The sequence below is a fragment of the Somniosus microcephalus genome, chromosome 18 (genome assembly GCF_052327205.1).
Source record: "Somniosus microcephalus isolate GS21.2 chromosome 18, FLI_Smic_1.0, whole genome shotgun sequence".
Taxonomy (NCBI): Eukaryota; Metazoa; Chordata; class Chondrichthyes; order Squaliformes; family Somniosidae; genus Somniosus; species Somniosus microcephalus.
This window is the reverse complement of record NC_141004.1, coordinates 55354710-55381192: the sequence shown is the minus strand read 5'-3', so window position 1 is coordinate 55381192 and position 26483 is coordinate 55354710. Positions and strand designations below refer to the sequence as shown.

The 26483-nt window shown below is 44.5% G+C and overlaps 1 protein-coding gene across 4 annotated transcripts in view; it reads left to right on the top strand.

The window, feature by feature from the left end:
• LOC147105284 (differentially expressed in FDCP 6 homolog) overlaps positions 1-26483 on the top strand; it is a 200855-nt gene that overhangs the window by 79965 nt on the left and 94407 nt on the right. For 3 of the 4 annotated variants that reach the window (XM_086011477.1, XM_086011479.1, XM_086011480.1), the window contains exon 3: positions 11942-12127. The exons of the other annotated variant lie outside the window; for it this stretch is intronic. In XM_086011477.1, the coding sequence (XP_085867603.1) occupies positions 11942-12127 (186 nt within the window). The remainder of the gene's footprint in view (positions 1-11941; positions 12128-26483) is intronic. 4 annotated transcript variants of the gene reach the window in all.

Below are 26483 nucleotides of genomic sequence, written 5' to 3'. Positions count from 1 at the left end.
TAATGCACTCACTTCCGAGTCAGAAGGTTGTGGGTTCAAGTCCCACTCCAGAGACTTGAGCACAAAAATCTAGGCTGACACTCCAGTGCAGTGCTGAGGGAGTGTTGCACTGTCGGAGGTGCCGTCTTTCGGATGAGACGTTAAACCGAGGCCCCGTCCGCTCTCTCAGTTGGACGTGAAAGACCCCATGGCACTATTTCAAAGAAGAGCAGGAGAGTTATCCCCAGTGTCCCGGCCAATATTTATCCCTCAACCAACATCACTAAAACAGAGTATCTGATCATTACCACATTGCTGTTTGTGGGACCTTGCTGTGTGCAAATTGGCTGCTGCGTTTCCCACATTACAACAGTGACAACACTTCAAAAAAAGTACTTTGGCTGTAAAGTGCTTTGAGACGTCGGTGGGCATGAAAGGCGCTATATAAATGCAAGTCTTTCTTTCTTTCTTTTTGCTTCAGTCGCACACTGCTGAGTCTAAGACCAAAAACAGGCCCAGATGAAAATCTAACCCTAGATGTTTTTCAAAGTGATTTTAATCAGTTTTCAGTTAAATTGATCCAAAAGTTGGTGTCAGAAGCTACATGTAAATTATGTCGCTTCCCCCACCGCCGCCCCCCCCCCCCCCCCCCCTTCAGAACAATACTCTCGGAGTTCCTTTCCATCATTTCCTTGGGTACATAGAGGTCTGTTGTAATTTTAAAAACATTTTTCCTAAAGCACATCTTTATGCAGTCGTGCTTGAACGTAACAAAGTTGCAAAATTCCACTCTTCGTGATTGGATATTTATAAAAGAGGAAGTGATGCGAAGTAGCTTCAGTGTATCAGCCTTACACCTGTTAACAGGATCAACCTTACGTTCTGCCTGTGTCCAAAACACTAATTGAGCTGTAGTTTCTGATGCCAGCAGCTCAGACACTAATGGTAAGCGATCTGCTAGGCCAGAGGTAATTCTGAAAGATTTCTTGGCAAGGAACCTTGTTCAGGAGAGACATCAAGAACAGGTCATCCACTAGTTGTTCCCCCTTCCAAACAGTTCTGTATCCAGTGTTGTACTAATTTTAGATGTCTCTTGCATCATTGAGTTATCCAAGTTAATTAAAGAGAAGGGGGTAAGTGTTTGTTTACCATTCCTCCAATTGCTAAATCTAACAGTAATATATTTTTATTCCTCGGTATTGGGTTAATTTGTCTTTTAACCCTTTCAAAATTGAAGTTGCCATTTTTTCCCCTTTTCTCTCTCACCGCCCCCCCCCCCCCCTTGATTTTTTCTTTACTTTTTCTCTCTTTTAAGCTCCCTCGGGTGGTGGACCATTACCTATCCCCCAGGACATCTACTGATTTTCTCATGAAATGTACAGGCTTCTGTGGAATTAAAATATTTTGGAAAGGTTTTTTTGTTGTTGATGAGGCTAAAGTTTTTCTTTGCCAGCAGGATTAGTTGAACACCGCTTTTATGAGTTTCTTAACCTAGTCACCTTGTTGGCTACATTACGCAATACAAAACTGTCTACATTTCAAAATAAACTGGACTTAAACTAATAACCTCACCGAGGAAAGCTGGCCAGGGAAGTGAAAACATTCACACTTGTATTGTGATAGGTGCTGTTCTGGGATTAGAAATCAGGCACAATGGTGAGGCTGAATATAGGGAACTCCACACAACATCTGGTTATAACATGTCCAATCCAGGACTACTGGATGCTGATCTTAGGTGGCTACATTTTAAAAAAAATGCTGCATTCCTCACACGAACGTCCCTCAGATCAAGATGCACAAAAATTAATTCAAATGTATGAGTTTTAAAAAGTAGATAACTATGAGTTGCCATTCCCTTGCCATTTCTTAATCATTTGCTCTACAAGTCCCAGAGTTTTGAGATTAATTGCACAGTTGAAAATTCAGATGGTAATATATATACAGGAAACATTGATGGGCTCCATTAACACTACCACATCCAAGTCAAAAATACAACCAGATTTTGAGAGTTAAAAAGTTAATAACAACAACTTGTATTTATATCGTGCCTTTAATGTAGTAAAAAGTCCCAAGGCGCTTCACAGGAGCGTTATAAAACAAAATCTGACACCGAGCCACATACGGCGATATTAGGGCAGGTGACCAAAAGCTTGGTTAAAGAGGTAGGTTTTAAGGAGCATCTTAAAGGAGGAAAGAGAGGTAGGCAGGGAATTCCAGAGCTTAGGGCCTAGGCAGCTGACGGCACGGCCACCAGTGGTGGAGCGATTATAATCAGGGATGCTCAAGAGCCCAGAATTAGAGAAGCGCAGATCTCTCGGGGGTGGGGGGGGGGGGGTGTTGTTGTGGAGCTGGAGGAGGTTACAGAGATAGGGAGGGGCAAGGCCATGGAGGGATTTGAAAACAAGGATGAGAGTTTTAAAATTGAAGCTTAAGCAGGAGCCAATGTAGCTCAGCGAGCATGGGGGGTGATGAGTGAACAGGACTTGGTGCGAGTTAGGACACGGTTTTGGATGGTCTCAAGTTTATGGAGGCCAGCCAGGAGTTGGAATAGTCAAGCCTAGAGGTAACCGAATACTGTGAATTGGGGATCTTAATTTTTGTAATTCTGCTCTTATTACAATCAGCATTAAAAATGTACAAAAAAATCTAATTTTTCCATATATTGTGTAAAAGGAAAGATGCCCACTCACAAGTTTAGTAAATTACTGTCGGCACAAGAACTGATTGGACCAGAACCTGCTGAATCTCGGGGGCATTTCAAGAGTGACAGACAGGATGGTCAAATGAGTTCTGGCGCTGATGGCGATATAAATAATGGCTCGGATTTTGCGGTCAGCGGCGAAGTGCCGGTGCTCATTGCTGAAAGCTCGAAGAAAGCTGTCCACAAAGATCTAGCGATCTCTCTGGCGTGGATTTCACCTTTCCCGACGTTAGTTTGATTCTGGTACCAACTCTAGGGGATCTCTGGCGTCCAGCAACAATGATATCATCAAGCAGGCTAAGCAGCCAATCACATTGACAAATTCTCTCAGACAGCAAACCAGGAAGTAAAGTGCACTGATTATCCTTCACTTTTTATAAATTTTACAGAGAGTGAAATAAAGATTGGGGTATACCTATGGGATTAAGGTAGAAGCTAAAATATCAAACAAACTTAAAAAAAATATATAATTTTTATAACTACTTGTCGTGTTTCAGTCCCGCCTCCGTCGACTTGTGGCTAACCCATGCTATTTTCCCTTGATTGACCTTGTTAAGCCCGCCCAGCGGGCTTAGCAGGCTAATTAAGGGGAAGCCGGTTACAGAGAACGTCAGTGTATGACGTTTCATCTGTCAAATTTTTGACAGATGAATTGTCATCGTTTGCCAGCTCTCTGAAGCTGTCAAACACTGACATTCTATGTTGTTTGATGAGTCCTTGTATTCAAGGCTCATCAAACCTCTTTTGAGAGCACAAATCAGATGGTTGTTGCATTGGAGAATGCAGCAGCCGTCTGTCATCTCTGCCGGTGAGATGCGAGAGTCTCCACATCCCCAACTGTTGAAGCCTGCAAGAAGAAACAAAGATAAGTAAACATTTTCTATCACTTTCCACTCACCTTACATACTTACCTCTCCACACTTGCACTCATCACTTACCTTCACAGCGCACGTTTGGACCCCTCCGACCCCTGCAGACCCACTGCTCACCTCGGTGACCCTGGGGGTTTCCCCGACGTCGGGAAGCCCGCACCTCTGGTGGAAAAATGGGGATAATCCTCTTAACTGCCTGTTAACAGGTAATTAAGTGGCTCTAATCCCCTTCCCGCGTCCAGGAGACGGGACCCGGCGCGGGTCAGCTACCCGCCTCCTGGGACGATGGCACGATTCTGCCATTTTCCCGGCAGTCTCGCCTCCAAACCCGCCTCCCCAGGGCTGGCAAAATCCAGCCCATGTGTCAGAAGCAGGCCCCGCCCCCAGGATGAATTAATCACCGTTGGGAGTTTCCGCTAATTGCATTCGTTTGTAGGCCTTCGAGGAGGCTCCAAAATTAAGCTGGATCTTTTGGGCGCAAGAACACTAATAAATACGTTTTTAAAAGGTTTTGAACGTAATTTTAAAATTACTAAGGAACTAACTACTGTACCCAATCTAACTAGAAAATAGCCTTGCCCATTTTTTACAAGTCATTTTCAGTAATTTAAGATCATGTTACTCAAATTAATCAAACTTTACCAAGTTACTGTTTTTAAATATATCAAGGAATATTTTTAAAGCGCAATTAAAAAAAAAAAAAAAAAATTACTTTTTAAATTGCTGCCCGATTGCCATGGCTCATCGCAGATTTTGCATTCGACAATACGAAAATGAGTGAGTGGAAACTCGGGGGGGGGGGGGGCGGGAGAAACACTTCAAAAAAGGCGGAATTTGGGCCGGAATCGGCAATTGTGCCCAAAATGGAAACTCTACCCCAAGATACCTTACTGCCCTCATGTCTGTTCTTGGAAACTGAGTGGGAGGTCTATTTGGTTCCTGTCTTGTTTTTGTTTCTCTAGCCTGACTGCTCCTTTTCTGGTAGTAGGGGATTTTGCTTCCCTAATTTTTACTATTTTTTACTTTTGGGCTGTGAAGGAGTGACCTTTGACTGACTGACGTGTGCTGGCTCTCGGGAGGACTCCCAATAGGGTGGATTTGATTGTGTATGGTGTCCTCTTCACACAACTGAATGTTAAATAGTCTCCTGTGGTTGCAGCATTGGCATTGTGCTTGGTTGCTTTTGGTGCCAGGAGTTTGACCATAATCTCTTTTTTTTAAAAAAAATTTTGGGATCCCTGGATGTCCACACAGCTGAGGTTATAAGATGGAGGATAATACTCATTAGTTCATGTAGTGTTCATGCACATTAGTCATCACCTTGCCTGTTTTTCTGGCTACATTATGCCCTGAAGAATTTGTTGATCTATTTCATTTTTGCTGGGTGTCTATAACACCTTCAATCCTTGAAGACCAAGCCCATTCGGTTCATCTTCCTCTTTCCCATTCTGGGAGGATCTGTGTTCTTAAATTGATGTTCTTCCCAGGTTTCTCTATTTGCTCCAAATGTTGCCAGTATGCAGAACCACATTTAATTGCCAGACATCACAATTTATGTGGGCTGGCAGCTATTCACCGATTAGATCCAGTGGGGGCTGCACATCCTCCCCGTTTATTACTGGGCAGCTCAGCTTCAATCTATTGTCAATGGTACTTCCCATTTGGACATATATCCCTGGACAGGGATGTAGGAGGTTTTCTCACACACTCTCTCTCATATATCCTTTGTGGCGTGTTTTATACTCCCTATCTCTGCAAGGTCACACCCTATAGGTGAACACAGTCATGCATTTTTGGCAGGGCATCTGCCAGTACTTCCATTTTTCATGAGGTCAACCTACTTGCTCCCTTTGTGGGAGAACCCAGAGCTAGTCTCTGTTACAACAGCTTTCATAGATGGTCTGAGGTAGGCCTTACATAGCTTGTATCTGGTGCAAGGGAATCTGTTTGCTCCTACATTCCCTCTCTTTTGATAGGTCCAAATCTGTTATTTCTTGTCAACACCCGAGATCTCCCTTCAGGCATTTTTAGACATGTCAACTTTGGAGTCATTTTTAGCCACTTTCTTTTGTGAGGGTAATTTGTTGCACACCTTGTTTCAACATCATGCGTTGTGTAGTGGAGGAAGGTGAAATAGGTGTTGAAATCTTGGACGAGGAATGGGAGGCCATTTCATAGAACCATAGAATCACACGGCACTGGAGGCCATTTGGCCCATCATGCCTGTGCTGGCTCTTTGAAGAGCTATCCAGTTCATCCCACTTCCCTGCTCTTTCCTCATAGCAGTACAAATTAATCCCCTTCAAGTATTTATCCAATGCCCTTTTGAAAGTTATTTTAAATCTGCTTCCACCACCCGTTCAGGCAGTGCATTCCAGATCATAACAACTTTGTGTAAATTTTTTTTCCTCATGTCGTCTCTTTTTTGCCAATTACCTGAAATCTGTGTCCTCTGGTTACCGACCCTCCTGCCACTGGAAACAATGTCTCTTTATTTACTCTATCAAAACCATTCATGATTTTGAACACCTCTATCAAATCTCCCCTGAACCTCTGCTCCAAGGAGAACAACCCCAGTCTCTCCATGTAACTGAAGTCTTTCACCCCTGGTACCATTCTAGTAAATCTCCTCCGCACCCTCTCTAAGGTCTTGACATCCTTCCTAAAGTGTGATGCCCAGAATTGGACACAATACTTCAGCTGAGGCCTAACCAGTATTTTATAAAGGTTTAAAATAACTTCCTTGCTTTTGTCCTCTGCCTCTAATTATAAAGCCAAGAATCCTGTATGCCTTTTAACAGCCTTCTCAACTTATCCTGCCACCTTCAAAGACTTGTGTACGTACACCCTCCAGTCTTGCTGTTCCTGCACCCCCTTTAAAATTGTATAATTTACTTCATATTGCCTCTCCTTATTCCTCCTACCAAAATGAATCACTTCACACTTCTCTGCATTAAATTTCATCTGCCATGTGTCTGCCCATTTCACCAGTCTGTGTCCTCCTGAAGTCTGTTCCTCCTCACTTTAGTACATTTCCGAGTTTCATGTCATGTGCAAACTTTGAAATGATGCCCGGTGTACCCAAGTCCAGGTCATTAATATATATCAAAAAGAGCAGTGGTCCCAACACCGACCCCTGGGGGACACCATTGCACAATTCCCTCCAGTCTGAAAAACAACGTTCACCATTACTTTCTGCTTTCTGTCCCTTAGCCAATTTCATATCCATGCAGCCACTGCCCCTTTAATCCCATGTGCTTCAGTTTTGCTAATAAGTCTATTATGTGGTACTTTAAACACCTTTTGAAAGACCATATACATAACATCAACCGCACCACCCTCATCACCCTCTCTGTTACTTCATCAAAGAACTCAATCAAGTTAGTCAAACATGATTTGCCTTTAACAAATCTGTACTGGCTTTCCTTTATTAACCCATATATTTTTCCAAGTGCCAAATAATTTTGTCCCAAAACCCACAAACTTAACTCACCTGGAGGAGGGCCAATTAATACTGCATTGACCATATTCCATGGTAGCATGAATCTGCCTCTGGCGCCATTGGATTAATGATGAACGTTGGGAGTGGCTACATTCTTTCCCACATTTGGCACTGTTGGCTCATTATTTAGAGGCAGCTGCCCTCCTCAAGTCTCTGGAACGAGCTCCTTTGACATTGATGAAATTTCGTAGAAATAATAGCCCAGATTTTGCTGTCAAAGTAATGGTGAAGCTAATGGCGCTCGTCATTATTTAAGCGGAAATTATACAGCAACTTCAGGCAAGGGGCAGATGCGCGGTTAAATGCCAATACCCAAAAGTTGCTGTCCGAGTTGTGCACCTCGGCCGTTAGCTTTGCGGAAACGGCATCTCACCATTGAATGTCGTGCTGTTGGGATATTTGCGCGGTAGATAGGACTAAATTCACCAGAGAAAGTTAAGTCTTGTCACTACAAGCGCAAGTATCCTTTTAACAACATAACTGTTAATTACTGCCAAGCAACCTCTCTGGCACTGAAAATTAACTATTAAAAGCGTGGAGTCTCATTCCTTCAGTTATTTATTGTTATTGGAGATTTTTTAAATGTCAAATTTAAAATTACATTTTATTTAACTTTTCCTTTCTCTCAATCCAATTTTTATTTCCCTCTTTCTTTCTCTTTCTGTCCCTGATTTGATATTGAATTCACCCACTCTAGCTTACATTTCCTTCTCTGTCGTTCCTCTGTTTATTTCCCAATCCTTCAATCTCATTGGTTAAGGGGATACAGTTACATGCCCTGATCACTCTGGTCCCAGATGCCCTGTTTCCCTCGCTGCGACGATATCAGCTCGCACTTTCAGCAACTTGCCACACGAAAAATGTGAAAAGCTGACGATAGAGAATACATTTCAAATCAGATTTTGGAGTGACCATGCATTCTGGTCAACTCAAACTTCCTTTACTTCTCCACAGCAGCCACTAGCTGCTAAATGCAGCCTGAATGAATGCACAAGTCTGAAAAAGAAACTTGGAGTTAGATTACGCCTGGAGTACTGTGAGCAGTTCTGGGCACCACACCTTAGGAAGGATATATTGGCCTTGGAGGGAGTGCAGCGTAGGTTTACCAGAATGATACCTGGACTCCAAGCGCAAGTCTAACTAACCGCAAACGCCGTTAGAAGCACTGCTACAGCAAAATCTGGGCCAGTATGGAAGAGACATAGTTCGTTGGTCCAGTAACATAGGCAATAGAGCACATTTCCTCACAACCTGATTGTAACAGGTTCCATTCTCATGGTTATTCGCCACGGTTGAGAGAAGGTTCACCAGTTCTCGGCCAGGCTAGATATCTCACCATGCGTTCCATCTCTGGCAGGTCTTCATCTACTTGATCCGCCAGACACAGAAAATGCACGGTGAGATACCGAGCCTGGTTAAGAACTGTTGAACCTTCTCTACTTGCATCCATTGCAAGTAGATCTTCTGTTAGTTTGCTGCAGAGACTGTGGTTGGGGAGAAGTTTCTTTTTCAGACTTGTGCATTCATTCAGGCTGCATTTAGCAGCTTGTGGCTGCTGTGGAGAAGTAAAGGAAGTTTGAGTTGACCAGAATGCATGGTCACTCCAAAATCTGATTTGAAATGTATTCTCTATTGTCAGGTTAAAGGAATTCAGTTCTGATTGTGTTATTTTTAAGGTGAAAATGTATTATAATGCCAAATTCAAATAGTAGACCCACTTTATTTACAGGAAAGTGATTTTGGTTTATATTGGTATGACTGGAATTAAATTAGTAAAAAAAATACAGAATGACCTATTTGGGTAAAAATATATCAGTGCAATCTTCACATACATTTTGCAGTGGTTTACTGATACCTCCTGCAACAAACCAAAAAGAATAAAATGACAACTTTAAGATCTGAAAAGAATGTTTTACATTAAATCCTGAAATTAAAACATGAAAGAACAAAAATAGAACCTTATTATGAAGCTGGGATGTGATTGGTGGAAGATGTATTTCAAGGATTTGTGGTGTATAGAAATTAAACCAGTGAACAGTGGCAGGCAGATAACCTCACGCTTGCCTAGTGAGTTATCACTTTGGACCTAAAAAGGATAGAACGGGGTACTTTCTAAATGGTGAAAAGCTGGAAGCAGTAGAGGTCCAAAGAGTCTTGGGGGTTCATGTACATAGATCATTAAAATGTCATGAACAAAATGATCAAACAGGCTAATGGAATACTGGCCTTTATATCTAGAGGACTAGAATATAAGAGGTTAGAAATTATGCTGCAGCTACACAGAACCCTGGTGAGATCACGCCTGGAGTACTGTGAGCCGTTCTGGGCACCACACCTTAGGAAGGATATATTGGCCTTGGAGGGAGTGCAGCGTAGGTTTACCAGAATGATAACCGGACTCCAAGGGTTAAATTACGAGGTGAGATTACACAAGCTAGGGTGTATTCCCTGGAATTTAGAAAATTAAGGGATGATTTAATCGAAGTTTTCAAGATATTAAGAGGAACTGATAGGTAATTAGAGAGAAACTATTTCTGCTGGTTGGGGAGTCTAGGACTAGGGGACATAGCCTAAAAATTAGAGCTGATTCTACACGCAAAGGGTGGTAGAAGTGTGGAACTCTCATCCGCAAACAGCAGTTGCTGCTGGGTCAATTGTTAATTTTAAATCTGAGATTGATAGACTTCTGTTAACCAGAGGTATTAAGGGATATGAGCCAAAGAGTTAGGTCGCAGATCAGCCATGATCTCATTGAGGGGCTAAATGACCTCCTCCTGTTCCTATGTTCCTAGTACCACAGATGCTATGTTGCGAACATGAGTGGGTGGATACTTGGATTCATTTAAAATTAAGGGCACTTTTCTTTTTGTTTGGTAGGGAATAATTTTAAGATTGGGCGATAGCGTAGAATGGGCGATATCGAATTGGCCAGGCGTTATACGCCTCGCCTGATTTTCCCTTCCGTTGACTTTCAATGGAAAGGAACATTGTGCGTGGTGTATAGTGGGCCGCTACTTCGATATCGCCCGTGTTCCACCATCACCCGACCTTAAAAAGACCCCCGTTGAGTCTTTGAGATACTTTTCCTGTAGCTGTCTTGAACACGTTATTTCATCATATTTCAGCTGCGATTCGAGTTAGCTTTACCATAACTAACACATTTCCTGGCCATGTTTGTTGCTGCATAACCTCGGATACAGCATTTAAAAAACAAAACTTCCAGTGATCACTTGTGGGAAGCAGAAAGCAACAGAGCCCTGAAGGGTTTATAGGTTGAAATCCTGATGGTGCCCTTCCGTGCTGATCCTGCTGGAGTTAGCGGTGCCAACAGGTGGGCACCTGCTTCAATGGGGCTTGTGTACTCGCTGCCATTTTGGGCACATCTCTGGTGCCCACCTGCTAGTGGAGAGGCAGTTGCCCAGGCCCAGCATTCGACCCATCTCATTATATCTTCAGCTTCCTTGGCAAGGGGGCCAATCTCCTGACAATTTATTAAAAAATTGGGGATCTTCAGGGACCCTGACTGGCCAGGAGCAGGACCACAATGGGGCCCACGTGCACCCTTATGAAGGCCGATACGCCTCCACTCTGTCAGTGCACTGGCCTAGACAAAAGCCAGGTCCTGACTCTGAAGCAGATGTGGGAACTCCGGATTAGGGAGTTCCTGTCCCATCATTTGCCTTGTAATGGGAGAACATCAACAACGACAACAACTTGCATTTATATAGCGCCTTTAATGTAGTAAAACGTCTCAAGGTGCTTCACAGGAGCATTATCAAACAAAATTTCACACCGAGCCACATGAGATATTAGGGCAGATGACCAAAAGCTTGGTCAAAGAGGTAGAGGTAGGAGTGTTTTAAAGGAGGAAAGAGAGGCAGAGAGGTTTAGGGAGGGAATTCCAGAGCTTTGGGCCTCGGCAGCTGCAGGCACGGCCGGCAAATTAAAATCGGGATGCGCAAGAGGCCAGTATTGGAGGAGGGTTGTGGGGCTGGAGGTGGTTAGAAAGATGGAAAGGGGCGAGGCCATGGAGGGATTTGAAAGCAAGGATGAGAATTTTAAAATTGAGGCGTTGCTTAACCAGGAGCCAGTGTAGATCAGCGAGCACAGGGTGATGGGTGGACGGGACTTGGTGCGAGTTAGGACACGGGCAGCCGTGTTTTGGATGACCTCAAGTTTATGGAGGGTGGAAGATGGGAGGTCGGCCAGGAATGCGTTGGAATGGTCAAGTCCAGAGGTAATAAAGGCATGGATGAGGGTTTCAGCAGCAGATGAGCTGAGGCAGGGGCAGAGTCGGGCGATGTTACGGAAGTGGAAATAGGCGGTCTTAGTGATGGCGCGGATAAGTGGTCGGAAGCTCATCTCGGGGTCAAATACCACACCAAGGACAGAAGTTTTGCCCCTTAGACGTCTTTGAGGAAACTTTCCCTCAAATGAGCACTGGAATTTTTTTTAATGACCCATCATGGGGTCAAGCAGCCAGAAACATGGCTGCAAAATGTATTTGAAAATTTGCTACCAACTTCAATCACCATTATTTGCAGTTAACATTCCGATTCAGTCAGGGTGTTTCAAATTTGGTAGTACTTTTATTTTTGAAATGGTAATTAAAATTCTAGAAAAATAATCCAGAAGAAAAATGATGTATTGCTGAATGTATAAAATATACAGATAATAGAATGTAATCTTTTGATGGGTCAATTGTGCCAGTCCTGACCAAGTACAAGAAAGTCTAATCTTACTTGGGCATGTGGGTCAGCGAGCTGGTTGAGGAGGCAGAGGACTTGGCTTTCCCTTTGTTAATATTGTGTGAAAGGAAATTTGGTTTCAGAATGTGTGACTGGTTGTAGCCACCAGATGTAAACACTGAGTACCTGTCTTACTCAGGTTGAGGAAGGTGCCTTTGTCAAAGAAAACTTTGATGAACTCTGCTGGACTTTATCTGCTAAGAAGAACTACAAACACGACAAGAATGGAAACTGCACTATTTCTAACCATGACGCCTTCAGGCTGTGGTGCCTCTTCAACTTTCTGTCCGAGGACAAGTATCCACTGGTGATGGTTCCTGACGAGGTGAGAATTTTTTTAGAAATTGTTTTCAGTTGAATTGGTTTTGAAGAAATGGATTGACTTGAGTTGGACGCTGTGGATGTGGCTTACTGCTTTTCTTTGTCTTTGCGTTCCTGGATAATATTTTAACATTGATGAGAGTGCCATTGGCAGCAGGAGCTCAGTTGTTCTACCATCACCTTTTGCTGCCTAACATAGATTAGTTGACCTCCTCACCACCGCCGAACACACCTGGCCTCCGCTCAAGCCGAGATGTGGAATCCGCAGAGTGGGTGATGGATCCTGTGTCCCTCTGTCTACACCATGATGCTGGGCACTTATGGTAGAACATTAATGCCACAGAGCTACCCTTTACATTGTCTTATTTCTAATTAGCCTGAAAGACTAGCCCTTGATTTAGCTGTGTTTGATGCTGGGACACCTGGCTTCAGGTGCACATTGAACTGTCTGTTCTAGAATTAGGCAACAATGTAAAATTACTTATCATTTAAAAAAAAAAAGTAAAATCACTTGATTGTCCACTGAAGCATCAAACTAGATGATGCAGGTAAGCTGGAATTTAGTGGAAAATTCAAATGATTTGGCTGGAACACATTCTATTAGGTAAATTAAGTAACAGAAGCCCATTTCTGGTTCCCATGTGCTCAGAGTGTACTACAGCACTATTAAATGCCATTCCTGATTGGTAGGGGTGCTGTACTAATTTGTAAATGGATCCAGTAGTTGGAGTCATGGACATATTTTAAATTGCTCACTTGTCTGCACATTTTGAGATTCTTTCAGAAGTGTTTTTTTAAGGGAATTCTTGTTGCCATCTACGTTGGCTCCCGGTTAAGCAGCGCCTCGATTTCAAAATTCTCATCCTTTTCAAATCCCTCCATGGCCTCACCCCTTCCTATCTCTGTAATTTCCCTCCAGCCCCACAACACCCCGAGATATCTGCACTCCTCTAATTCTGCCCTCTTTGAGCATCCCTGATTATAATCGGTCAACCATTGGTGGCCGTGCCTCTTGTTGCCTAGGCCCTAAGCTCTGGAATTCCCTGCCTAAACCTCTCCGCCTCGCTACCTCTCTTTCCTCCTTTAAGACGCTCCTTAGAACCTGCCTCTGTGACCAGTCACCTGCCTTAATTTATCCTTCTGTGGCTCGGTGTCAAATTTTTTGTCTTACAATACTCCTGTGCAGCGCCTTGGGGCGTTTTACTTTGTTAAAGGTGCTATATAAATACACGTTGTTGTAACGGTCCCAGATGTTGTTGTAACTGTCCCAGATGATGATGTTGTAACTGTCCCAGATATTGTTGTTGTAACAGTCCCAGATATTGTTGTTGTAACTGTCCCAGATGATGTTGTAACTGTCCCAGATGATGTTGTAACTGTCCCAGATATTGTTGTTGTAACTGTCCCAGATATTGTTGTTGTAACAGTCCCAGATATTGTTGTTGTAACTGTCCCAGATATTGTTGTTGTAACTGTCCCAGATGTTGTTGTAACTGTCCCAGATGTTGTTGTAACTGTCCCAGATGTTGTTGTAACTGTCCCAGATGTTGTTGTAACTGTCCCAGATGTTGTTGTAACTGTCCCAGATGTTGTTGTAACTGTCCCAGATGTTGTTGTAACTGTCCCAGATATTGTTGTTGTAACTGTCCCAGATATTGTTGTAACTGTCCCAGATATTGTTGTAACTGTCCCAGATGTTGTTGTAACTGTCCCAGATGTTGTTGTAACTGTCCCAGATGTTGTTGTAACAGTCCCAGATATTGTTGTTGTAACTGTCCCAGATATTGTTGTTGTAACTGTCCCAGATGTTGTTGTAACTGTCCCAGATATTGTTGTTGTAACTGTCCCAGATGTTGTTGTAACTGTCCCAGATATTATTGTTGTTGTAACTGTCCCAGATATTGTTGTTGTAACTGTCCCAGATATTTTTGTTGTAACTGTCCCAGATATTGTTGTTGTAACTGTCCCAGATATTGTTGTTGTAACTGTCCCAGATATTGTTGTTGTAACTGTCCCAGATGTTGTTGTAACTGTCCCAGATATTGTTGTAACTGTCCCAGATATTATTTTTGTTGTAACTGTCCCAGATATTGTTGTTGTAACTGTCCCAGATATTGTTGTTGTAACTGTTCCAGATGGTGGTGTTGTAACTGTCCCAGATGTTGTTGTAACTGTCCCAGATGTTGTTGTTGCAACTGTCCCAGATGTTGTTGTAACGGTCCCAGGTGTTGTTGTTGTAACGGTCCCAGATGTTGTTGTTGTAACGGTCCCAGATGTTGTTGTAACGGTCCCAGGTGTTGTTGTAACTGTCCCAGATGATGATGTTGTAACTGTCCCAGATATTGTTGTTGTTGTAACTGTCCCAGATATTGTTGTTGTTGTTGTAACTGTCCCAGATATTACTTTGTCAAAAATATGTGAAATGCAAATACAAAAATGTGGTTAACATTTAATATGTTCACAAATTGAGCAATGTGACTAAAGCAGGCAGCAACATTGGATGTGCTTCCTGATAAGTTTACTGTTTAATTGTTTATGATGCCACTTGTCTGCACAGTAAAAACCCATACTGAAACACCCAATGCCTTGCTATAGAAAGTTCTTGAAATTGGAAAGAAGCAGAAATAATCCAATCAACGTAACAGAAAATTATAATTGGATTGTGTCCCTGGCTGAATATGTCTTTGTGATGATGGCAGGTGCCTCAACATTCCCTGCCAAAGGTTTATGTCAGAGAACTCCCAGATGACATTAGAATGATTCAGTCACAAAATATGAAGTTATCTGTTAGACTTTGGTAGGGCTGCTGCTCGATGAAAAACCAGTTAGGTCTTCTGTTCGCTCATCACCCCAGTTCTACAAGATTCCACGATAAAGAAACTTGGAAAAAGTAGTTGGCAGGAGCCCTGGTGCATTGCAGTAACTCCAGTCTTGGTGGTAAATTGATAGCCCACCTGTAATGTGGTCATCTTCTGGACTATGTTAGATCAGAAATTAAATGATGGTCGAGAACTCAAGTTCCAAGTAGTTGAGGTTTGTGCTGATGCTGTCCATTGAGCACTAGCATGCAGTGTCACAGAACGAAGGTTTAAACTTCGGTCCACTCAGTTCCTGATTTTAGCGCTGCTGCATGGGGAACTGAGGCTGGCGTTTCACCTCAAAGAAAGGGAAATTGGAGGATGTGGCTCAATTGGTTTGCTGCCATGCACCTCCTGATGGCCAGCTAAGTGTGGTGGTCTTCAACAGGCTATTTACCCTGCCAGGGAGGTATGTGACCTGGGGTAGGCGTTGGGGGAGCTAAAAGCCTAAACATGTATTTTGTGGGGAAGAAAGACAGGACAGGATCTCAGTACAGAATAATATAAATCGTTTTTTCTCGTCTCTTTCTCTCCATATTCCTGGGACACGTCGTCCTTTTGCAATTACACCTACTCCTGCTAACGCTCGCTGTCGAGCCCCTCCAATCCAGCTTCTGCCTGCCCATAGCACTGAAACTGCACGGATCAAAATCACAACGACATCCTGCGTGTCTGTGACCACAAATCACTGTTTCTTCCCATCCCCACTTGCTTATCCAGTGCCCTTGACCCAACCATTCCATCCCCCTTTAACATGTCACCTCTAACAGTCCATCTCCATGGCATGGCTGTCTCTTGGTTCTGCTCCTACCTGTTGCAGCAATGCTAATTCAGCCCCTCCAATGGCTGATGACTCCCAACGCTACCTCGTCTATCAATCCAAAAGCTGTTGCTACGTTCTCCAGCTGTTTGTTTGACATAAGACCTGAATGAGCCCAAACTTACTTTTGTTTCCTGTCAGCAATAATGTAACCATTCTCTTGGCTGCCGCCAGTAGCTGTAGCCCACTGGACTTCACTCCATCACACTCCCTGATTGCCAACTCAAGTTGAGCTGGGAGGTGCGGAACCTTGGCATACTGTTCAACTGCTGGGTTTTCTCCCCTGCATAAGTTTTGTTACCAAGACCGCTTCTTCTGAAGATCATTCAACTGAGCGGCAGTAAGCATTATACCGCACACATTCTTGAATCCTGCCTTGTTACCGCACTGACTCATCCCTCCCATGTTCGCCAGCGATCATTGTCCAGCCCGGTTGAGTTCATTGGTACAGCTAAATGAGGTCTTGAGGTTTTCTGAGATTCCTCGAAGCTCAGCCACCTGACCGACATTACACACATTCAGTTGTCGTCATGGGTGCTGCTGGACGTCATGTGGATGATGCTAATATATTTAAATTAGCTTGGCTTGCCAGCAGCCAGCAAAATTGTGGTTTAGTAACACTGTCTGAAATATGCTGCTTTAAGATGCAAGACTCTGCAGCAGATACCAGGTTAAGTGTGATGCATTTAGTTGTGGTGAGAGTATGTGATGCATAAACCACATCATCGGTTATGCTGAAGTCAAGAATAGGGAAGGGAAGAAAGTCAACTTAAAATAAAGTAGAAGTGAGAATAAATGGAACTTCTCACAACGCAACTTTTCACTGACCTGCGTTCAGTAGACGCTGGTCATTTATCACATTGGACTCTCTGTGAATAAGTGTATACATTTTCTGACACTTTAAACTTTTTTTTGCACTCATCGTGATACAATTAGCAATGTTGAGAAATTAATCGGTCCCGTCCCCATTCTCCAAGGTTTATCTGATATGCAGTGTGGTGTTCACAGTAATGCCAGGTTGGTGTGGCATTGCTCCAGCAGCACAACCTCAGGACCTGCACTTCTTGCCTCAGTTTGTAACACCGTGGGATGCGAATTACTAAATCGAGTCATGCTGTTAACTCATCTGGGGCTTGCTGAAATGAACAGAATTTGTTTGTGGGTGGGTCAGGCTCAGCTCGAAAAGAAGGTTGTGCCTTACTAATTTGCTCGAATTGTTTTGAATAAGTTACTAGGTTAGTGGATGAGGGGATCCCAGTAGACACTGTCTACTTGGATTTTCAGAGAGCCTTTGATGAGGTACCGCATAACCGATTACTCTACAACGTTGTGGAATAGGTGGGAAGTTGCCACAATGGATGAAGAGTTAGCTACATTCCTGTCGGCAACAAGTTCTTATTAATGGTTGTAGATCCACTTGGAGGCCAGTTACCAGTGCTGTTCCGTAGGGAGCGGTGTTCTTTTATTATATTCATAAATGACCTAGATATAAATGTTGGTGGAATGATCCGCAAGTTCGCTGACGTTACGAAAACTAGTGCAAGTGTTAGGACTGTGGAGGAGAGCAATTTTCTGCAAGCAGATATAGATGCACTGGGAGAATAGGCTAAACTCTGGCAAATGACATTTAATCCAATTAAGTGCAGTGTTATGCTCTTGGGTAGGTACAACACCAAGTATATTTAACACTTGCATGGAACAGAACTGAAATTGATTTGAGAGAGAAAAGGACCTTGGTGTTACAGCTCATAATTCTCTAAAGGTTCACGGCCAAGGCCGAGAAGCCATAACCAAAAGACAGTGGGTATTAGGCTGTATTAATAGGACTATTCAATATAGTACAAAGCACACCATTTTGTCCTTGGTTAGACAACATTTGGAATACTGTAGCAAAATACTGCGGATGCTGGAAATCTGAAATAACAACAGGAAATGCTGGAAACACTCAGCGGGCCAGGCAGCATCTGTGGAGAGAGAAACAGAGTTAACGTTTCGGGTCTGGGACCCTTTGTCAGAACTGGAAAAAGTTAGGGATGTAACAGGCTTTAAGCAGGTGCAGGGGCAGGCAAAGGGCGGGGGAGGGGGTGGAAGGAATTAAAGGGACGGTCTGTGCCAGGGTGGAAGGCAGTTGAGATTAAATGTTGCAAATGGGGATGGCAGAATAATCAACAGCTGCCGCCTTAAAAAAGGGGGCAGCGGTTATGGTCTGAAATTGTTGAACTCAATGTTGAGTCCAGAAGGCTGTAAAGTGCCTAATAGAAAGACGAGGTGCTGTTCCTCAAGCTTACGTTGAACTTCATTGGAACAGTGTAAGGCCGAGGACAGGGAGGTCAGAGTGGGAGTGGAGCGGAGAATTAAAGTGACAGGCGACCAGAAGCTCGAGGTCACCCTTACAGACTGAACGGAGGTGTCCCTAACTTTTTCCAGTTCTGACGAAGGGCCCCAGACCTGAAACGTTAACTCTGTTTCTCGCTCCACGGATGCTGCCTGGCCTGCTGAGTGTTTCCAGCATTTTCTGTTGTTATTTTGAATACAGTGTCCAGTTTTGGTCCCCTCGTATGGTAGGTGATATAAGGGTTTTGGAAAAGATCCAGAGAAGTGACACAAGATTGATGCCCAGCTTTAAAAACTTAGTTTCACAGCTGCAGAACTCGGGGACAAAGAACCTTTAAACAGATTTTTGAAGCAGAGTTGGGGTGGGATGTTCTTTTTGTTTATTTCTCTACGGCAGTGAGGACCCCAGGACTCATGAGCACTTCCAAATAGAATTTATGCTGCACCCCCACTGAAGGAAAACAACTTTTTTTAAAAACTGCATGAAACCTATTTGAACCGAGACGTATTGAAATGCCCGTGAGCTGGAATTGTTTGCAGGGGATGCCTGAGTTTTGAAGACAGTAGAGTCAGGAATCAGCCTGCGAGAGTTGCGGGGAGTGCTATAGCGCCACCAATGGAGAAAATACGATTTGTAGGCATTAACCGTCGGTGCGTTACAGCCGGCACCTCTCTGTGCCCCCCTTTCTCCCCCCCCCCCCCAATAACCTTGTTGAGCCCCCCAGTTTGGGAACCTCTGCCATAGAGTAACACTGAATACTATTTGGGATATTTAAACCTAGATGTCGTAAGCTTGGATTAGTTAAAAATAGTTAGAATAAGTGAGGCAGATTATTTTGATATGAGGTAAAATCATTCGTGGCTCTCCTATGGAGCTGCTCACAGTAAGTTTGAGGATGTGCTGTTTTCTAAGGAGAGGAGAATTAGGGGTTACTCTGCTACTAAAGTGTAGATGTGTGTCTCTTTAAGGCTACAAATGTTAGTTGCACTTCATTCTTGAAATTAGTTATAGTTCAGACTGGCCTTTTTGTGTTTTACATGTCTAAAGCCAATTAAAGTCTAATTGTTAAGTTAAAAAAATTGGTAAATTAAAGTTTAATTGTTGTTTGGTCAGATAATTTTGCAGATTGGAAAGTGCCGGTCAGAAGCAGCCAGCACTTAAGCCTCTGGCTCTTGTCCTCTTAATTATTTTAAGGTTGTTAAAGTGCGATGTGTGTGAGCCTAGTTTTCAGGAGTGACCGTCCTGTTTTGTTACTCACAGTAAGTTAGAGAATGTGCCATTTTATAAGAGCAACAAACATTGCACCATGTAAAACATAGGGCTAGAAATTCGGCGCAATGAATGGTCAGGCCACTTATCGGGGGGTGCTAATGGGGCGCAAATGACTCTTCGCCTGGGCACGGCGCCGCTAATAACTCCTGCTAAATTCAGCGGGAGTTTAGTGGCGGTGGTAACCGGTAGCGCTCCGTCATCGCCGTGCGCAGCGCCCTGTTTTCGCCCCGCCTCCAAAATTGACCCGCGCCCCCTGAATCTGCGCCGGACGATGACAGCGTCTGATTCAAGGGGCGGGAGCGGCAGGAGGCTCGTGGGGCGGTAAGTAAAGGGGAGGTGGCGAGCGGGGGGGGAAAAAATCGTCAGACTTACTTGTCGCAGCCTGTTGCCTCTTTGAACACGGGTTCCGTGCAGCGATCTGGCAGCCCGGCTTTCCTCTTGTGTGCCGGGCTGCTGGCACGGCACCCCGCTCCCTGGTGGTCCAGGTAGGGCCCCGCAGAGTTGTGGTCTTGGGCCCTCCCCTTTAATGAGGGGAAGAGCCCTTCAATGCGGCAGCGCTACGTGGGCCCAGTGTGTACCGCTGCAGAACGCAGGGGCAAAACAAATGTTTCCCCCATAATGTATTATTCACGTTGCTGGTGTAATGAGTTTTCCTTGAAGTCTAGAAGGTGTAATTGCTCTGTGTTGGTGAAATGAATGGTCAGGTCAGTTATTGGGTCAAAACCCTGGCTTTATTTGTGGGAAGGTCAGTTACACCACAGACATTCTGCCTCTAGTTTTTAAGTGAAATATAGAACTTTGCATTAAATCATGTGTTGGTGTATTATTTTAATGCACTTTTTTAAAATATATATACAGGTGTTTGTTTATGTCTAAGTTAAAGGCGCTTGGAGTCACAAAAGGGAAGGAAATCTTGGGGACGTACTTTTGGTTCAGTCTAATTCCCTTTTTTACAGAAAATAAGTCTTACCACAAATTTCTTGGTGATTTTAAAAATGTAAATTTTAACATCAGCATGGAAGCCCCTGAGCAGGGTCTCGCCTTTAGTTAGGCCATACCAAACTGGGCTTGATAAAAACTTGATTTTGAACTGCTTGCTGTTTTCTGGTATATTAGAAAGAACAAACTTGCATTTATAATAGTGCCTTTCACCTCCAAAGGACATCCCATTGCTTTACAGCCAAGGAATTGCTTTTTGAAGTACATATTTTGAAAATGTTTAACATACCAGAAAATGGCAAGCAGTTCAAAATCAAGTCATTATCAAGCACAGTTTGGTATGGCCTAACAAAAGGCCCAACCATCTTCAGCTGCTTCATCAATGATCTTCCCTCCATCATAAGGTCAGAAGTGGGGATGTTCGCTGATGATTGCCGTGTTCAGTTCCATTTGCAACCCCTCAGACAATGAAGCAGTCCGTGCCCGCACACAGCAACAAGATCTGGACAGCATTCAGACTTGGGCTGATAAGTGGCAAGTAACATTCGCACCACACAAGTGCCAGGCAATGACCATCTCCAACAAGAGAGAATCTAAACACCTCCCATTGACATGCAACGGCATTACCATCATTGAATCCACAAACATCAACATCCTGGGGGTCACCATTGACCAGAAACTTAACTGGACCAGCCACATAAATACTGTGGTCACAAGAGCAGGTCAGAGGCTGGGTATTCTGCGGTGAGTGACTCACCTCCTGACTCCCCAAAGCCTTTCCACCATCTACAAGGCACAAGTAAGGAGTGTGATGGAATACTCTCCACTTGCCTGGATGAGCGCAGCTCCAACAACACTCAAGAAGCTCGACACCATCCAGGGCAAAGCAGCCCGCTTGATTGGCACCCCATCCACCACCGGCGTAAAGTGGCTGCAGTGTGTACCATCTACAAGCTGCACTGCAGCAACTCGCCAAGGCTGCTTCGGCAGCACCTCCCAAACCTGCGACCTCTTCCACCTAGAAGGACAAGGGCAGCAGGTTCATGGGAACACCACCACCTCCAAGTTCCCCTCCAAGTTACACACCATCCTGACTTGGAAATACATCGCCGATCCTTCATCATCGCTGGGTCAAAATCCTGGAGCTCCCTCCCTAACAGCACTGTGGGAGCACCTTCACCACACGGACTACAGCGGTTCAAGAAGACGGCTCACCACCACCTTCTCAAGGGCAATTGGGGATGGGCAGTAAATGCTGGCCTTGTCAGCGATGCCCTCATCCTGTGAATGAATAAAAAAAACTATAATTTTCCAACTTGTCAGTTCTGCTCCCAGACCATTAAACAAGTTCAGAGAATTTGAGGCAACTTATGAATTGAAGATTAATTCGCTGACTTGTTGACAGCAAATTGGCAGGTGTGACACTTTCCTACGTGAACAAATGACGCAATAAACTGGTCACATTGGACTTTGTACAGATAGGTGCAACTTTTAACTCTGTTTACTGCTGTCCCCGAAGGCAGGGGATGGGAATTTACTTGTATTGCGCTCATTGGTTTCTGATCGTAGTGTCAGCCGATAAACCTCTCCTTGTAATTCTTGGAATTTGATGCCCTAAGCATGCAAAGTGCTGTTTGCGTCTAGTTGAAAAGGTAGGTTAGATTGGTCCGGCCAATTATGTGCTTTGTGTTTGAATGTGACATACTTCAAATAATTAATCATTAACACATGATTATTGGAATCGGGCAGAGCAGGAATGACGCTGTGCTGAGTGTTGGTGTGCTTCTGTGTATAATATAGGCCTGATAGCTCTACCGTGTTCATTAGCAGCCTGGCGTAGAAGATTGTGATCTCCCGCCGCCTTGCCTCAGGATTGCAATCTCGTACTATGCTATGCTTCCTGGCATTTCTCTCACTGACGAGTGAGAGAAGGCAAGAGAACAGGATAGAGACAGGGTTTAACAGACAGCAGTCATAGCGGTTATGGAACTGCTCTTTTAAACCTGTCGAGCCACTGATTTTAATAGAAGCCTTTCACGACAGTTAATGATTCCAGGTTAGCCCTGCTTTTCTCTTGCTTTCTTTTGCTGTCCACCAGCAATAACTTCATGACACTCCTTAAGGCATCTACGAGACTTTACAGGGCAGAGTGTGAAGATGGACACCAAGCAGGAGGCAGCGGCAAACAAAATGGTTGCGGGGTGGGGGGGGGGTGGTGGTGGCGGCAGGATGGTCAAAGAGGAGAGTTTTGAAAGCAGAGAGGGAGGTGATAGGCCAGAGGTGTTTAATGAAGTAAGTTCCACAGGACAGGGCCATAAAGAGGGACCGGCCGCTGATTAACATAAAAGCGGTATGCTCACCACTCCGATTAATTGGCCTGTGGTCTTTTTTACTGGGCAGTTCAGGCACCTGCCTCATGAATATATGCAAATCAGGATCCTATCACTTGGATCGGACCACAGAACCATTTTAATGGGTGCTGTGGAAACTTGGGTCAGTCGAAACCATCGGAGCAGAAATGGAGGCTCCAAACGGTAAATACAAAACTTATCTTCGTGGGGCCGGGAGGAGCAGGAGCGCTTCTCTGGGCCCCACAGATAAAGCTTGGGCACCCACCGCCTCCCCGGGCACCCACCGCCTCCCACAAGCTCCCCGGGCCCCCACCTCCCACACTTTTGGGTCTTTTCCACCCTTAATTTAGACTTCCCTGAGTGACTGCCTCTGGGCCACCTAATATCCGCTGGTCAGAACCCAATCCCTACAAGCTCTAATCCCATTCCCGACCATCTACCTATTGGGGAGACAGCAGTGCAGGTGATCCGCGGGATACAATGGTACCTGTGCTGCTGGCGGGTGGGGTGGGGGCGGTGGTTGTGAATGAGGACGGTGTAATGTTGCTGGCCGGAGGGCAGCGTTGTTTGTGATGGCAGTGGAACATAAGAATTAGGAGCAGGAGTGGGCCATACAGCCCCTCGAGCCTGCTCCGCCATACAGCCCCTCGAGCCTGCTCCGCCATTCAGTAAGATAATGGCTGATCATCGACCTCAACTCCACTTTCCCGCCCAATCCCCATATCCCTTGATTCCAAAAATCTATCTATCTCAGCCTTGAATATACTCAAAGATTCAGCATTCACAGCCCTCTGGGGCAGAGAATTCCAAAGATTCACAACCCTTTGAGTGAAGAAATCCCGCCTCATCTTGGTCTTAAATGGCCGACCCCATATCCTGAGACTATGCCCCTAGTTCTAGACTCTCCAGCCAGGGGAAACAACCTCTCAGCATCTACCTTGTCAATCCCCCTCAGAATCTTTTATGCTTCAATGAGATCACCTCTCATTCTTCTGAACTCCGGAGTGTATCGGCCCAATCAATCTACACAATTGTTGAATTCGTTGGCGGGTGCGGGGGAGTCAGGATTCTTCAGCTTCCATATCTTTGATTACTCTCGTAAGGGAGCCCCAACTCCCTGTGACCTCGAGTATCTTCACTAGCCTTAAATATTTAGTTAAGCTTTCATAATGTGTCCCAGGATAATGAACAGATAAACCTTTCCTTCATTACTTTAGCCTCCACAGGATCTTTCTCCCATATACGAAAAGTAGCAGAGCAACAAAACCTCAGACCCGGTTTCGGACTTTGCAAAATTATTTAACAGTAGATAAGAACATAAGAAATAGGAGCAGGAATAGGCCACTTGGCCCCTCGAGTCATGGTTGATCTTGGGCTCAAAGCCACTTCCCTGCCTGCTCCCCATAACCCTTCACTCATCTTGCAAAATTCTGTCTATCTCCACAATAAATGTATTTAATGACCCAGCCTCCACGGCTCTCTGGGGCAGAGAATTCCACAGATTTATGACCTCTGAGAGAAGAAATTCCTCCTCATCTCCATTGTAAAAGGGCGACCCTTTATTGTGAGACTGTGCCCCCGAGTTCTAGATTTCCCCACGAGGGGAAACATCCTCTCTGCATCTACCCTGTCGAGCCCCCTCAGTATCTTATGTTTCGATAAGATCACCTCTCATTCTTCTAAATTCCAATGAGTATAGGCCCAGCCTGCTCAACCTTTCCTCATAAGTCAACTCCCTCATCTCAGGAATTAACCGAGTGAATCGTCTCTGAACTGCCTCCAATGCAAGTATATCCTTCCTTAAATAAGGAGACCAAAACTGTACGCAGTACTCAAGATCACCAATACCCTGTACAGTTGTAGCAGGACTTCCCTGCTTTTATACTCCAACCCCCTTTGAAATAAAGGCCAACATTCCATTTGCCTTTTTGATTACTTGCTGCACCTGCGTGCTAACTTTGTGTTTCATGCACAAGGACCCCCAGGTCCCTCTGAACTTTAGCATTTTGTAATCTCTCTCCATTTAAATAATAGTTTTTTATTTTTCCTGCCAAAGTGTATAACCTCGCACTTTCCCACATTATACTCCATCTGCCAAATGTTTGCCCACTCACTTAGCCTGTCCATATCCCTTTGCAGGTTCTTTGAGTCCTCTGCACAACTTGCTTTCCCACCCATCTCTGTATCATCCGCAAACTTGGCTACATTACACTCGGTTCCTTCATCCAAGTCATTAATGTAGATTGTAAATAGTTGAGACCCCAGCACTGATCCCTGTGGCACCCCACTAGTTACCATTTGCCAACTGGAAAATGACCCATTTTACCCGACTCTCTGCTTTCTGTTAGCCAATTCTCTCTCCATGCTAATATATTACCCCCAATTCCGTGAGCTCTTATCTTATGCAGTAACCTTTTATGTGGCACCTTATCGAATGTCTTCTGGAAATCCAAATACACCACATCCACTGGTTTACCTTTGTCCACCCTGCTCGTTACCTCCTCAAAGAACTCCAGCAAATTTGTTAAACATGATTTCCCTTTCATAAAACCATGCTGACTCTGCTTGACTGCATTATGATTTTCCAAATGCCCTGCTACTGCTTCCTTAATGAAGGACTCCAGCATTTTCCCAACGACAGATGTTAGGCTAACTGGTCTACAGTTTCCTGCTTTCTGTCTCCTTTCTTAAATAGGGGTGTTACATTTGCGGTTTTCCAATCCGCTGGGACCTCTCCAGAGCCCAGGGAATTTTGGTATATTGCAACCAATGCATCCACCATCTCTGCAGCCACTTCTTTTAAGACCCTGGGATGCAGGCCATCTGGTCCAGGGGACTTGTCATCTTTTAGTCCCATTATTTTACCAAGTACTATTTCCTTAGTGATGGTGATTGTCTTTATAGTTCCCCCCTCCCTGTGGCCCCTTGGTTATCCATTATTAGGATGTTGTTAGTGTCTTCTACCGTGAAGACACATACAAAATATTTGTTCAGAGTCTCTGCCATTGCCCCGTTCCCCATTATTAATTCCCCTGTCTCATCCTCTAAGGGACCAACGTTGATATACCTATCAATTCGTCCAATAAAAAGCGACGAGTTAGGAACGTAACTAAAGGTTTTTATTGACTAAATAACAGAGCCCACCCTCGTGGGTGATCGGGTCCAACATGGAGGAATACCAGCCAGTCGACTACCTTTATACCTGGGCAGGTAGGTGGAGCCATGGGCGGAGTCGGAGGTGGTCGGAGGTGGTCAGCCCAGGTATAACAGCGCGACAAGAGGCGACCTCGTATAGTGATACAACAGTGAGAACAGTGAGAACAATACAACAGTGATAACTATAGTGTAACGATAGTGAACGATAAAAGTGGTTTACCACAAACGTTTACTTTAGCTACCCTCTTCCTTTTTATATACCTGTAGAAGCTCTTACTATCTGTTTTAATGGCCCAGAAATTCGGGTCAGGGGCTTCCCGCGGGTGCAAGCCCCCGACCTGCACTTACCTTGCGCGCCGGCAGTTGAGCTGTAGGGCCCTGTGGAACTCCGCTCCGGGGCCTGGCCCAGCTGCCGGCCCGCTGTGCTTGCGTGTCCCAGGGGCGTAGTTAGTGCGATGCATCCCCTGGGATCACGTGAGCCATGGGCAGCCAATCGGAGGAGGGAAAAGCCCATTCATAAGTAGTGACAGGAAGACCTGTCAAAACTTATGAATACTACGGGCCCCAAAATATTTGTTCAGAGTCTCTGCCATTTCCCCGTTCCCCATTATTAATTCCCCTGTCTCATC